At 41.3% G+C, this 15364-nt stretch overlaps 1 protein-coding gene across 4 annotated transcripts in view; it reads left to right on the top strand.

Annotated features, from left to right (window-relative positions):
- The window catches only part of GAREM1 (GRB2 associated regulator of MAPK1 subtype 1), a 194496-nt gene that overhangs the window by 164731 nt on the left and 14401 nt on the right, over positions 1-15364 (top strand). For 3 of the 4 annotated variants that reach the window (XM_049902274.1, XM_049902273.1, XM_049902276.1), the window contains one exon: positions 5197-6372. In XM_049902274.1, the coding sequence (XP_049758231.1) occupies positions 5197-6372 (1176 nt within the window). Of the gene's footprint in view, positions 1-3411; positions 3556-5196; positions 6373-15364 lie in introns of those variants that run through there. The other variant, XM_049902275.1, reaches the window with a different exon arrangement.

Here is a 15364-nt window from a genome sequence, read left to right as displayed (position 1 = left end):
CCAGTAATTTGGGTTTTGGTTATAATGTTATATAAGAGAGATGGTGAGCTTCCCAGGGAGTCGCATCCAGAGACACACGATGTCTGCATGCTGCTTTTTGGTGATATTAAATTTGATCACTGGCCAAGATGTTGTCTGATTTCTGCACTATATAGTTGTTTTTCTTTTTGTTTGCTTCTAACTGATAAGCATTCTGGGGGAAGACACTTTAAACCTTGCAGATAACCTACTCCTTAATCAGATTTTCCCCTATAAATGTCACATACATTGATGATTCTTGTATAAACCAGTCTTTACTGTAATAGTTGAAATATTATCGTTTTCTAGTCCTACCACTTCTCCACATTTATTACTCAGCTTGTCCCCCCTCCCTTTTTTTTAATTAATTTATCCTTTTGTTATTAGTATAGACTCATAGATTCCTAATTTATTCAGTGGATTGTAATTCATTACTGTCTTGATTGTAATGGCACATTGCCCCAGATTTGGGCAGTGGGAGCCCATTCAGGCCAGCTGCTATGTCCTTTTGACACGTCCCCCACATCTTATGAGCACTACTTTACTTTCTGGCACGAGATATTCTAGGCTCATCTTGAACTTTTCCTGTCCTGTCCCTGGAATCAGCCGTTTCTCCAAGGAGCCATGGCTCCTTTTAGTGGGGAATGGTATTTAAAAACCGACCTTGGACAGGCGATATGTTCATACTGGTAGCCTTCGCTTCTACTTCTTGGGGAGAACCAAGCCAAACCCGTTGCCATAGGGTTTCCAAGGAGTGGCTGATGGATTCGAACTGCCAACCTTTTAGTTAGCAGCCAAGCACTTAACCACTGTGCCACCAGATTCCTTGGGGAGAACAGGACTGAGAAATGTGTGTGTGTGTGTGCACAGTTTTTTTTGTTCGTTTGTTTGTTTTTAGTTAAGACCAACGCTTCCAATTCCAGTTCAACCCCATCAAGTTCTTTCTTGCTTTTCCACACTCCATATTTCTGTCTTCTTCCACAGTGAGAACCCTGGCTCTGAAAATTTCAACACATTTACTCATTTGCTGAATCCTACAGTATAGTAAAGTTGCTTCAGAATCACTATACCCATACTCCTATGAAAAACAAATCTACTAAAAAGAGCACTATATTTGTTGTTTTTACCCCACTTAGACTGATAATGCATAGTCAAAGCACTGTGTTCAAAGCTACTTGGAGTATTTCTCTGTCACCAGCGTGGTTCTTTTATTCATTTGAAATACAATTGGATTCATTTGTTTCCATTTTTATTCAGTTTTAAGTTTTTTTTTAAAAAAAATTCTTACTGACTTAACTTTATTTTTTGAATATGTAGAACTTTAGCATGCTTCCAAATAGTCAAGCCTCTAGAGCAAGGTAAAGTCAAAGAGGTATCTCTCCTTTCCGTGCCCCCCCTACCCCGTTTACTCCTGCAGCTACCTCCTGAAAATAATCATTTTCATTGTTTTCTGGGTTATGTTTCCTGTGTTTCTTTTTCTACAAAAATAAGCAGAAAGTTATATGTTAATTTTCCCTTCTTTCTTATACAACAAGGTAGTATACTGTATAAACTTTTTTCCACTTTGCTTTTTTCACTTAACAATATATCTTAGAGGTCACTCCATGTCAACTCATTTCCTGATCATCATTGTTTTTGCAAAATATCATTACATCTGTGTACCATTGTTCATTCAGTCAATCTCCTGTGTTTGGGCACTTTGATCATTTTCAATATTTTGCAAATACAAACAATGCTGCAATGAATAACCTCATACTGTGTGTATTTTTATATTGTTGGAGGAATGTCTTCAGGGTAAATATCTAGAAGTAGGATTGCTGGGTAGAGGGAGAAGTATCTCTTGATTAGATATTGTCCATTTTCCCTCTACAGGGGCTGTATCATTTCCCATTCCTACCAGCTATGTCCAAGAGTACATATTGCCCTGTAGCCTAACTTAGAGAGTACATTGTCAAGCTTTTGAGTTTTTACCAGTCTGCTAGGTGAGAAATGCTATCTCAATGTAATTTTAATTTGTGTTTCTCTTTCTATGAATGAAATTAAACATCTTTTTTAAGTTTGAAAGCCATCATGCATCTTTTTTAGTGAATTGGTTTTTCATGTTTTTTGTCAATTTACATGTAGGATTTTTGGTACTCGTTTTTTTAAAGTTGCTTATGCATCAGGGATATTGTCCCTTTATTTGTTATATATATTGCAAATCCTTTCTTTCAGTCTATCATTTGACTCTGCTTTTGTTGTTTTTTGCCATCCAAAATCTTCTGAGTCAGAATAACCACAAATTAGGGCTGTTGTTACTAGATCTGAAAAATGTAAGATATAGTAATTAAAACAGTATATTTTTAATGGAAAAATAGACACAAAGGTCACTAGGATAAATGACAACAAAACAGAAACACACAAGTGTGTTTGAGTGTGTGTATAAATTTAGTACATATGATAAAAGCGACATTTCAAATCAGTGATGAAAAGAGATGGTTATTTCGGAAATGTACCAAAAACCAAACCCACTGCCGTCAAGCCAATTCCAACTCATAGCGACTCTATAGGACAGAGTAGAACTGCCCCATAGAGTTTCCAAGGAGCGCCTGGCGGATTTGAACTGCTGACCTCTTGGTTAGCAGCCGTAGCACTTAACCACTACGCCACCAGGGTTTCCAGGAAATGTACCGGATACTCAATAAACTGTATTTAAAAAAAAAGCTAGAGCTCTATCTTAGATAAACCATCAAAGAAATTTCAGTTAAATATTTAATAAATGAATCATCAAAGGACTAGAAGAAAATATTGGTAATTATATCAGGATTCCTCAACCTTGGCACTATTGAAATATTGAACTGGGTAATTCTTTGCTTTAAGGGACTGTCCTGTGTATTGTAGGATGTTTAGCAGCATCCCTGCCCTTTACCCACTAGATGTGAGTAGCATCCCCCAGTCCTAACATTGACAGCGTATCTAGGCATTGCCACATATCCCCTGGGAGCCAAAATTGCTCCAGTTCAGAACCACTGATCTCAGCTAAAAGTAGCATAATGCCCAAGAATGAAATCACACAGGAAAATTTTGAAAACATTGACTAGCATAAAATTGAAATCCAAGCAACAAGTTGAAACTATATAGTGTAAATGACATTCACATTACATAAAAACCAAAAACCAAACCAAACCCGCTGCTGTCGAGTCGATTCCAACTCATAGCTACCCTGTCAAAAAAAAAAAAAAAAAAACCGAACCCACTGCCATCGAGTCAATTCTGACTCATAGTGACCCATAGGGCAGAGTAAAACTGCCCCATAAAGTTTCCAGGGAGTGACTGGCAGATTCGAACTGCCAAGCTCTTGATTAGCAGCCATAGCGCTTAACCACTATGCCGCCTAAAACTGCCCCATTTGGTTTCCAAGGCTGTAAATCTTTACAGAAGCGGACTACCATTTCTTCCTCCTGAGGAGCAGCTGATGGGTTCAAACCAGTGACCTTTTGGTTAGCAGCTAAATGCTTTAACCACTGCACCACCAGGGCTCTTCTCATTGCATAAAAGGTAATCAACAAGATGACCATCTCAATAGTATGTGGGCAAAAGACACAAATAGGCAACTCACCAAAAAGAGAGAGAGAGAGATCTAAATGGCCAGATAAATACGGGGGGGGGGGGGGGAAGAAATATTTACTAATACTGTAATCAAAGATATTCAAGATAAAACAGGAATAAGTAAATTCTGAATGAACGCTTTCTGTTTCACAAGGGCAGACTTGAAATAAACTTCCCATGGGTCTGGGGAGACAGGTGCTTTCCCAGAGTGCTGGTAGAAACATAAATTGATGAAGTGTAATGGGAAATACATATATTAGACTTTTCAGATATATGCATAACTTTTGCCCATGCAATTCTACTTCTGGCACTTTATCCTAATAATTAAACTGTAAAAAAAAAAATTATTGCTGTACTATTTATTACTGCTAGACACTCAAAAAGCCTGCACGTTTAACAATAGGAACTTGTCAAATAAATTATTGGTACATCTATATATAAAGTCAGCATCAGAATCTGTGATGAGGGGGTTCATACACAGGGGCAGATAAGTTATACTTAGAAACTTAGGTAACAAAATTATATATGTGTATTTATGTATCTCTGAGATAGATTGATACATCCCATTTTTTTTCCTATGTGTACAAAACCATTAGCAGAGATTTTGTGCTAAGATTATATAGAATTTTTAAATTTTTATGTCTAGTATCTAATATTTCTAATTACATCTTAATATTTCTAATATTAATTTTATAAAATGAAATAAAAGAACAGGGAAGAAATAAATTTTTAAAAATCCTTTGTTTCAATTCTAATTTTAGAGAACATAATAAAGCAAAAACAAGGAATTTTCTACAATGGTGCTCACAAAAGCATCATTTAGAACTGAAAAAAAAATGGTAATATTAATCTCCCAAAATAATCCATAGGGTAGGCTACTGTACATGTATAGTAATAAAGACTGGGAGGATGTTTACCAGACCATTAACCATGGCTGCCTCTGTATCGACGGCAGTGATGGTTCAGCGGTACAGTTCTTACTGTCCATGCAGGAGACCCAGGTTCAGTTCCCAGCTAGTGTACCTCATACACAGCCACTGTCTGTCAGTGGATGCTCGTGTGTTGGTATGATGCTGAACAGGTTTTAGCAGAGCTTCCAGGCTAAGACAGACTAGGACGAAAGACCTAGAGATCTACTTTTGAAAATCAGCCATTGAAAACCCTATGGGTCACAGTGGTCCAATGCACAACTGATCATGGCAATGGCAGAGAGCCAGGTAGTGTTTTGTTCCGTTGTACGTGGGGTTGCCATGAGTTGAACGCCAACTCGAAAGCAGTTACCAATAGCTGTCTCTGAATCAGGGTCATGGGGGTGTTGTTTTTGTGTTTTTCTTCTATACTTCCCAATTTTTTATTAAAGAATATAGATTACTTTTGTTTCCAGGAAAAAAAAAAAACATGTTTTTAAAAATCCAGACTAATAGACAAAAATTTTTTGTTAGCCATGTGAATGTTATAAAAGAAATGGAGTCTAAATTTGGTATTAAAACAGTAGTTTCCTCTGTGTGTGTCTTTAATAGTAAGCTCTTTATGTCTGTGTGTGAAAAGATGGAAAGAAATTAACCTAAAGTTTGATTTCTCATACTGTAGGTTGCTTCAGGTGAATGCAATGAAGACACCGAAGTTTACAACATCACCCTCTGTACTGGGGATGAACTCACTTTAATGGGGCAGGCAGAAATCCTTTATGCAAAGACATTCAAGGAAAAGTCAAGACTCAACACAATTTTCAAAAAGATCGGGAAGCTCAATTCCATCAGCAAGCTGGGTAAAGGCAAAATGCCGTGCCTCATTTGTATGAACCACCGGACCAACGAAAGCATTAGCCTTCCATTCCAGTGCAAGGGCAGATTCAGCACCCGGAGTCCCATGGAACTTCAGATGCAGGAGGGCGAACACACCATCCGCAACATTGTGGAGAAAACCAGGCTACCTGTGAATGTGACTGTGCCAAGTCCCCCGCCGAGAAACCCGTATGACCTCCACTTCATCCGCGAGGGGCACCGCTACAAGTTTGTGAACATCCAGACTAAGACGGTGGTGGTTTGCTGTGTGCTGCGGAACAACAAGATCCTCCCCATGCACTTCCCTTTGCACCTGACTGTTCCCAAGTTTAGCCTCCCAGAACACCTGGTGAAGGGTGAGGTATGGCCTGAAACCCTGGTCCATCACTGGCTGGGAATCTGCCAAGAGCAGTTCGATATTGATGAATATTCACGGGCCGTCCGTGATGTGAAAACCGACTGGAGTGAGGACTGCAAGAGCCCCAAGAAAGGCCATTGCTCTGGCCACAACCATGTGCCCAATTCCCTTAGCCATGCCCGCGACGAGCTCACCCACTCCTTCCACCGGCTCTCGGTCTGTGTGTATGGCAACAATCTCCATGGCAACAGCGAGGTGAACCTCCAGGGCTGCAGAGACCTGGCAGGAGGAGAGTGGGTCCCATTCTCTAACGACATCCTGCCCTATCAGGACTCTGGTGATAGTGGAAGCGACTACTTTTTCCCAGAAGCTTGTGAAGAATCAGTGGGCATCCCTGGGAAGTCAGAGCTTCCTTACGAGGAGCTGTGGCTGGATGAAGGCAAGACCAGCCATCAGTCTCTCACTCGATCCTTGAGCGAGAAGAGCAGATGTGATCATTTCAGAGGTTCTGTCCGGTCCAAATGTGGAACGTCTCCTCTTCCTGTCCCTGGGGCTCTGGGAGCAGCAAAGAAGTCTTCAGATATCGCCCTACCTCCACCTCCAGTGCCTCCCAAATCTGAAGCCGTAAGTTACTTCTGTTCTTGAGTGGTGTGCCAGTTTTGTTTTTTTTTTTGGTCTGTCTGCTCAGTCACTCACTCTCTTTTCTTAAAGGAAAAACCCCCTGACTAAAGAGTATCAGAACCAACAAAATTTTAAAATTTGGAGTGAAATAGAAAGGCTAGCTAGATTATTTTTACTAGTTAGGAGTTTTATTCCATATTTGATGAGAAACACGAGAGGTTTTAACGGGAGGAGTTTAAACATTACTTTGCTGTTGCCTAGAGAATGGATTATAGGGAGGAGAGGGTAGAAGCTGGGGACCAGATAGGAGTCTACTATAATAAGGGAGGTATGAGAAGAAGATGCCTTGGACTGCAGCGATTGATAGCGTTAGACATCACTGAGGAACGTGCTGCTTCAGAATACGTTTAGGGGTAGACCCAGCAGCATTTACTGGTAAATTGGATATGGGGAGTAAAGAAGAGAGAGAAATCAAGGGTAACTAATAGATTTTTAGCCTGATCCACAGGGTGGATGTTAATGCCATTTACAGTGATGGAGAAGACTGAAGGAGGATGGGGGAGAATGATTATCAAGAGACGTCACAGTTACTTGTAACCCTCTTCTGTATCCCTGAAGTTACATCAAGGTCAAAGCACAGTGGGCATGCTCACGTGTACACACATACACACACATCACACAGGTGTCTGGGTGGTACTGTTTTAATTCTTTAGATGTAACTCATTCAGAGGTTGAGGAGGCATCTATCAAATTTTACTGTAAAAATACAAGACTGAAAAGGGGCCCCCTGTTTTGACCATGTTCTTTGACAGCCATTCAAAACCTTCGACACTCATTTTTGATCAATGGATTTCCTTATATCTAAAGGAGAAAGTGCTAGAGGCACTGGTGTGATTCTGCTCATCATTTCACAATATCTATTGCAGTGATTTCCTTCTTTCTTTCCCCAGCAGAACCCTTTAAAAAATATGGTAACATTTACATGAGTCCCAAGATGTAGAAGAGTTTAAAATCAAAACCAATCTGACTGAAGCACAAATTTGGGGAAGGAGGCCTTCCCGCTTACCCTGCCCTCTCTGCCTGCCCCCAGTACTTCCTTGGAACTCTGGGGTCTGCAAGACAAAGTTTCAAAGCCATGGGGTTACTGGGCAGGATGCTAGAAATCTGACTCTCAGTAAGGCCTGGACTCTGAGCTCTGGTACCTTTCAGTTTTATAGGAAAGGTAACAAACGAAGAGAGTTGACTGCCACACAAGTTAAAAGGTAGTGAAGGGATATAATCGAGATGCAGACACATAATGTGTGTGGGAATTCAGGGGAGAAAGAGATAATTCTAGTTGGGGGATGAATAAGAGAGGCCTTTGTGGAGATTGTAGCATTTTAAGTAAGCTTTAGAGAATATTCAAGAATTGGAAGAGCAGAGAGATGAGAAAGAAGGGCATCTAGACACAGAGTCACATGAGCAAAAGGCTGGAAGCTGGGACAGTTTTAAGCACATAGGCTTTACACGCTTTCGGTTGGGCTGACCGAAGAGGGCAGGGTGGCTAAAAGGCTGGAGCCAGATCACTGACAGCCTGACTGTTGGGCAGCAGAGTTTGGGCCAGCAGCCATCATGCTTAGCTGTCCATAAAGAGTCCTCATGACTGCAGAACTTACCCAAGAAGAGACCCACCTCTGCCTGTTTGTCCCAGCATGTAGAACCCCCCCCCCCCCCCCCAGCAACTGCAGGTCCTGGACATAGCCCTGCTCCTTATGGGATCTTCAGGGACCTGAGGCACAAGCTCTAAGATCACTGTCCCCACGAGATGCTGGGGAAGATTTAGGGTAAATCTTTGGTGGAGTTGGAGTCCATAGCCATTGTATTCATGCCAGAGTTCCCTGAGCGTATCCTCAAAAAGCCAGGTAAAAAGTAAAGGGTCATTTCTCCTAGCAAGGACTTGAAGCACTTTGAGGTTAGTCAAAAATATACAGCTAAGCCATATATTTGACATTACTTGAAGACTGGGGCCCTGATCTTACACAGGAACAAGACCACATCAGCTTTTCCTGTAATTTAGTCCTAGCTGGCACACAGTAGGATTGACTCATCCAAGATGGTCACACCCACGGGTCATTTATGTAATCAAGTCTAGAGGTACGAAAGTAGCATGACTTTTTTTTTCTGTGGCTACAGACAGATGCGTAAGAACACATATATTATTATGAGTCCTGATTCCGACCCTGCTACTAAAAAAAAATGCTAGAGTTAAATTTGAAACTAAAAGCAAATCTCACAGGAAAGGAAAACATATTGGGCCCCAATTTAAACTGTAGTTCCTTAATTGATGTAAGAGAATCTTTTCAGAGCATGCCCAGTGTTTAGAGAATGCTATAAACATACAGATTTTTATAAACACCTGATGTCATTTAATTTACTTGCCAAAGAAAAAGAAAAAAAGAAATTGGGGCATTTCATATGAAGTCATATTTCTTATTGGTTCTGTGACCATGAAATGAATTTTCCATTTTCAGGATGTGCATGGGATCCAGAGAACATCACAATTGTTGGATGTGGCTTCAGCTTGTAATTTTCAAAGGGGAACTTTAATGGGGCATAAATTCAAGTGCTCCCACAGAAATAAATAAAGCTTCTTCTTTGGATAGTTACAGTGGATTAAATCTTGGGAGAGATGCTGTGTGCCTAACAGCAGTCCCGCCAGACAATTAAAGATGGTGGTTAGCTTTCAAGCAAGGCTAGCTGGATGTATATGGGAAGGTGCTGGCTTCCACCAGGTTCTTAGGAATAGAAGGTGATAGAGCAATGAAAAAGAGTCAAGGAAAGAGTATCTGTCTTTCGAGGTCAGAGAAGCAAAGCTGGCCATTGGTGAATAAACTCTGGCCACAGTGCCCGACTCAGTTATTTTAGGCCTAGAGGTTCAATAGCTGTACTGCAGTGATGTCACCCTGTTCTTTTTCTTCTAATCTTCACTTCCAGCTTCAGCGCCCTAAATTGTGACATGTTTGTACTCTCTCCCCAGAGTGAGAATAAATAAAAGTGAGAATTAGTCTTTCCCCTTCCATAACAATGCTTCTGTGTTTCCCTCATTATGCTGCAGATGGAGCCGCCTCAGGGTTTGTGCTTCTCAGGCCTCTCCTACCTTACCCTAAAGAGGAAAATGAGGCTGTGGGAACAAGCAGAAGCTCCTCAGTGGAGGAGGAATCGGTTCAGCGCTCTTGATACACTTAGTACTTGGTGTGGCAATTTAGAATTATGCCAAGTCCTCTTGTATCTCTAAAGATTGCCTAATACCACTTTTTTTTTTTTTTGCCTTTTACTTTTGTTATTGTACTTTATTTTTTGTCCTTTAGATGAAGGTTTACAGAACAAACTAAATTCTCATTAAACAGTACCAAAAAACCCAAAATCCATTGCCATCGAGTCGATTCCGACTCATAGCAACCCTATAGGACAGAGTAGAGCTGCCCCATAGAGTTTCCAAGGAGCGCCTGGCAGATCTGAACTGCCGACCCTTTGGTTAGCAGCCGTAGCACTTAACCACTACACATATTGTTTTATGACATTGGTTGACAACCCCACGACATGTCAGCACTCTCCCTTCTCAACCTTGGGTTCCCCATTACCAGCTTTCCTGTCCCTCCTGCTGGTGTGCCCCTGGGCTGGTGTGCCCCTTTAGTCTCATTTTGTTTTATGGTCTGTCTAATCTTTGGCATAGTGGTTAAGTGCTACGGCTGCTAACCAAATGGCTACCAATTGCTAACCAAATGGTCGGCAGTTCGAATCTGCCAGGCACTCCTTGGAAACTTTATGGGGCAGTTCTACTCTGTCCTGTAGGGTCGCTATGAGTCGGAATCGACTGGACTGCACTGGGTTTTTTTAGTCTTCGGCTGAAGTGTGAATGTCAGGAGTGACCTCACTACTGAGCTAAAAGGGTATCCAGGGGCCATGCTCTCAGGGTTTCTCCAGTCTCTGTCAGGCCAGTAAGCCTGGTCTTTTTTTATGAGTTAGAATTTTTTTCTCTATTTTTCTGCAGCTCTGTCCAGGACCCTTTATTGTGATCCCTGTCAAAGCAGTCGGTGGTGGTAGCCGGACACCATCTAGTTGTGCAGGACTCAGTCAGGTGAAGGCTGTGGTAGTTGTGGTCCATTAGCCGTTTGGACTAGTCTTTCCTATGTATCTTTAGTTTTCTTCATTCTCTCTTGTTCCTAAAGAGGTGAGACCAGTGGAGTGTCTTAGATGGCTGCTCACAGGCTTTTAAAACCCCAGATGCTACTCACCAAAGTAGAATGTAGAACGTTTTCTTTATAAACTGTGTTATGCCATTTGAGGTAGATATTCCCTGAGACCATGGTTTCCACATCCCTCCGCCCATCAATTTGGTCTCTCAGGGAGTTTGGATATGCCTATGGAGCTTATATGACCTTGCCTTGTACGAGTTGTGCTGCCTTTCCCAGTATTGTGTACTGTCTTACCCTTCATCAAAGTTACCATCTATCTATTGTCTATTTCATGTTTTTCCATCCCCACCCCTACCCTCCCTCATAACCATCAAAGATTGTTTCTTTTTTTTATTATTATACTTTAAATGAAGATTTACAGAGCAAACTAGTTTCTCGTTAAGCAAGTAATATATTGTTTTGTTGCCAACCCCATGACGTGTCAACACTCTCCCCATCTCAACCTTGGGTTGTCCATTACCAGCTTTCCTGTCCCCTCCTGCCTTCTCATCCTTGCCCCTGGGCTGGTATGCCCATTTTGCCTTGTTTTGTTTTATGGGCCTGTCTAATCTTTGACTGAAGGGTGAACCTCAGTAGTGACTTCATTACTGAGCTATAATGGTGTCAGGGGGCCATACACTCAGGGTTTCTCCAGTCTCTGTCAGACCAGTAAGTCTGGTCTTTTTTTTTTTTTTTTCGGTAAGTTAGAATTTTGTTTTACATTTTTTCTCCAGCTCTGTCCAGGACCTTCTATTATGTAAGCAGCCAGTAGTGGTAGCCAGGCACCATCTAGTTGTGTTGGACTCAGTCTGGTAGAGGCTATGGTAGTTGTGGTCCAGTAGTTCTTTGGACTAATCTTTCCCTTGTATCTTTGGCTTTCTTATTCTCCCTTGCTCCAGATGGGGTGAGACCAGTGGAGAATCTTACATGGACGTTCACCCGCTTTTAAGACCCCACTAATACTGCTTTTTAAACCCAAAACTCTGCTGCTATCTCCTGAGTATGGGAGGCTATTCCCTGCCCAACATGAATGACCCAGGGGAAAGCAAACTACTCCAGGTCCCAGGCATACAGAAAGGACACAACCGCTTGTACCCCCTAGAATTGTTGCAGATGAGCCCAAGCCAAGGGAGCCTGGCCAGGAAACTGAGTCGTGACATTTTTGTTTTTTGTCTGATTTTGGAAGGTGCCCCCAGATGCAGTCCCTCTTATGTTGGTTATCCTTATTGGTTCATATGTTTATTTTCAAGCAAATCCTTTATTTCAAAATTTTGTGGGCCTGTATCCATAATCATAAGGCCCCTGGGTGGTGCAAACGGTTTGCACTCAGCTGCTAATCTAAAGGTTGGAGGTTCAAATGCACCCAGCAGTGCCATAGAAGAAAGGCCTGGCAGCCTGCTTCCATAAAGATTACAGCCAAGAAAACTATAAAACAGTTTTACTCTGTAACTCATGGGGTCTCCATGAGTCAGAAGCGACTTAATGGCAATACCTTTGGTTTTTTGGATCCATAATTTTAGATGACCCTTGGTGGTGCAAAAGTTTAAGTGCTTGGCTACTAACCAAAAGGTTGGTGGTTCAAATCCACTCAGAGCCGCCTTGGAAGAAAGGCCTGGTGATCACCCTCTGAAATGTTACAGCCTAGAAAACCCTACATACAGTTCTACTCTGAAGCACATAGGGTCACCATGAGTTGGAATCGACTAGATGGCAACTGGATCCATAAGTTTAATATTCTAGGTATTGGCTGATATGTCTACAATATTTACCCAGGTACATTCTACAAGCGATAATCTCCATGGGCTCCCCCCACCCCTTGGAAGATGCAGTTTTGGAGCGTGATGATAGGAAGACTTTATATGGCATGAAATTCTGTAAATAGAATGTTTTGATTTCCACAGTGCAATGGCTTATGCAGTGAATTATAAATCGTTATCAAAACTACAGGTCACAACTCTTCTCAGACCACTTATGCAGCAGTATCCTACCTGGGGACCCTAGAACCCGGTGATGAGAGTATCCTCCATCTGTCTTCAATAACAGAAAGAAATGCGGTCCCTCTCAGTTGGTTGCTGACATCACAGCCATTTCTGAGATTTGTGGAAGGAAAATAATAAAAGGAGCTCTAGGTTTTGAAGCACTGGTTTAAACCAAGTTTTATGTGCATTTTTAATGAAGAATTTGTTAGCCTTTGTGATAGACTGCCACCCTCTCCCCCCTCCCCACCCCACCGCCCCCCAGCTTAAGAGAAGCCAAGATGTCAGGATTCAGTTACTAGATTTCTAACATGTATTCATTGTTACAAGGCTGGAGGGCCATCATAAATAAAGATCCTTTAATGAAGCATACTGCCTTGTTGGTGTCTGAGAAAAATAAAACTTAAAGGATGAATTTATTGCCAGAATGACTGGGCCTAATCCAGTAGGTGCTTAGAAAAACTGATTTAACAATAGAGAAGTGAGTTGGACTGTCTGGACCGGTCTCAGACAGGCTGAACAATTGATGAGGAAATAGAAGGATATACTAGGCACCTTGGAGATCTTCACTTCCCTTCTCAGTGAGATTTAACTGAAAGCAGGGAGACAGGTGATCTGCCACATGCCGTGAATAAATCATTAGAGGCTGCGTAGTGTCACGTGTGAGAGCCATACTTGGGTTTGAATCCTCACTCTACCACTTAGTAGCTTCCTACCTTGAGCAAAATGTTTAAGCTCCCTGAGTCAGTTCCTGTGGGGATGATAATAACTTCTTCATTGCATTATTGCACTGTACAAAGTACTTAGCCCTTTTCCCTGGCACTTAGTAAAAACCCAGTGAGCATTCAGTAACTAGTAGCAGTAACTTAATATAAGATGCATTCCAATTTAGGGTCAGATAGAAAATGTTATTTTGGAGATTCTTCGTTTATCCTTTCTTGACTAAGGAATGGAGAAGGAAAGTCTTCTTCTTCAGCTGCATGGGTCCTTCCAGAAGCATGAAGGCTCATGGGGATGGCATACCCACCTGAGCAGCACTCGGGAAGGGAGGGATGGTCATCCTTACATTCCAAAAGTACATGGTGTTAGTTGCCTTCAAGCTGATTGCGACTCATGGTGACCCCACATGTCAAGCACTTCACCGTTTGCACCACCCAGGGACAGAAGTACACATAGTAGTTTCATTTTGCTTGGTCTCTAAGATACTGGGTTTTAAAATAACAAAAGATCCTTTTCATCTGACTAAGAAAATGTCTGCTTAATTAGACAGGTGTTATGTTGTAGTGACCTAGCTGTGGAGCCAAATTTGTAATTGTCATAAACCAAAAGAGCTACTGAAATGCTTAGCATACTGTGGATCGTAAAAACTTTTAATCCTTTAATGGAGGGATTAGGCGTTTCGAAGAACTGGAGTGCCTGTGAAAGGGCCACGTGTTGTTCCAAAGTTGCAATAAGTGTGAAAAAACCAATATTCCCTGCAATCCTATATAAAAATGTTAGAGCTGAGAAGTTGCCTTGGGTACTTGAATTCCTGCGGCATGGCTGGGTTATGGCCCTACTGGACCTCGTAACTCTGGACATGATCACCCTTAAGAAACAGGGGGCCTTACATGACCCCCCAATTAAGAAATTGTTATAGAAATATGTCTGTTTATAAACTGAGGGAAGTGGCTATAAGAACTGATTCTACTCTGAATTTATTTTACTTCATTTTGTTTTTCTCTTTGGGCTTTTTGCCTCTGTCAAATTTTAATATTCAGAAAGTCACTAAAGGATAGATTTTCTTAAGTAAACCTGACGTATTAATATTCCCAATTAGGTATTAAAAAGATTAATCCTCTACAAAAAGATTTACTGAGTATTCCACTAATTAATGAGGTCTCCTGGGGCATTTGACATTTAATTAATTTTAATTACAACTTTTGAGGAATTCATCTACTCTGTAGACAAGCCATACCTATTTTCCCATTTGTTAATTGAAAGACGAACTAAATTAGTATTGTGTTTTGGTGGTTTTGAAGCTAATTGCTTTCGGCTTCATGGACGTTTATTTGTTTTTAAGGGAAACCTTCCAGGCCCAGAATTTTTCTTCTCCTTCAGTGTCCGCTGATATTCTCCATGATTAAAATGTTAATAAAGATAATTATGATATTCTATTGGATAGTTCGTGTTTCAGATCTGGACTTATAGGTGCCATTTGTACAAAATCACATTTATAAACCCATCTATCGTTTGTTATACTTCTTGCTCAGAAAAAGTCTTTATGCTGTGCCCCAGTGGCGTATTCTTCCTTCTGAATCCATGGAAGCACCCTAGAATTTAAACAAGAACTTCCTTTCAGAACCACTTGCCCCTCTTGCCTCCAAGTGAGTGACCGTCTGCTCTCTCCCCTTTGCCTCCCTTGCCTGAGGCTTAAGTATTGGAGGCCATTTCAGAGACAGGTCTGTTTGAGGGCCTTCTCATTCACTGAAAAACTGGAAAAAGCAAACTATCTGAGAATCAGAATTTTGACGGTAAATCACATCTGCCCTCCCATAATTAATCAACGAGAGGTTAATTGTATCACCACCCTGTCATTGTAATACTTTAATTTCTGTTTGGCTGGAAATATCCACTGATAGCTATGTGACAGGGTTATGAACTCTTTGTATAAAAGCCTCTTTATAAATAAGATTTCTTAAGGCTGTACTGATTTGGTTATCTGGGAGAAGAGTGTGGGAAGAAATGTAAAATACAGGGCAGAGAGCATGCGGTGAAAGGCAAAGTTACAAAGTTCAGGGAAGCATAGTTATAAAACTCTTTTCC

Source organism: Elephas maximus, chromosome 11, assembly GCF_024166365.1.
Source record: "Elephas maximus indicus isolate mEleMax1 chromosome 11, mEleMax1 primary haplotype, whole genome shotgun sequence".
Lineage (NCBI taxonomy): Eukaryota > Metazoa > Chordata > Mammalia > Proboscidea > Elephantidae > Elephas > Elephas maximus.
This window is presented reverse-complemented; position numbering and strand designations above follow the sequence as displayed.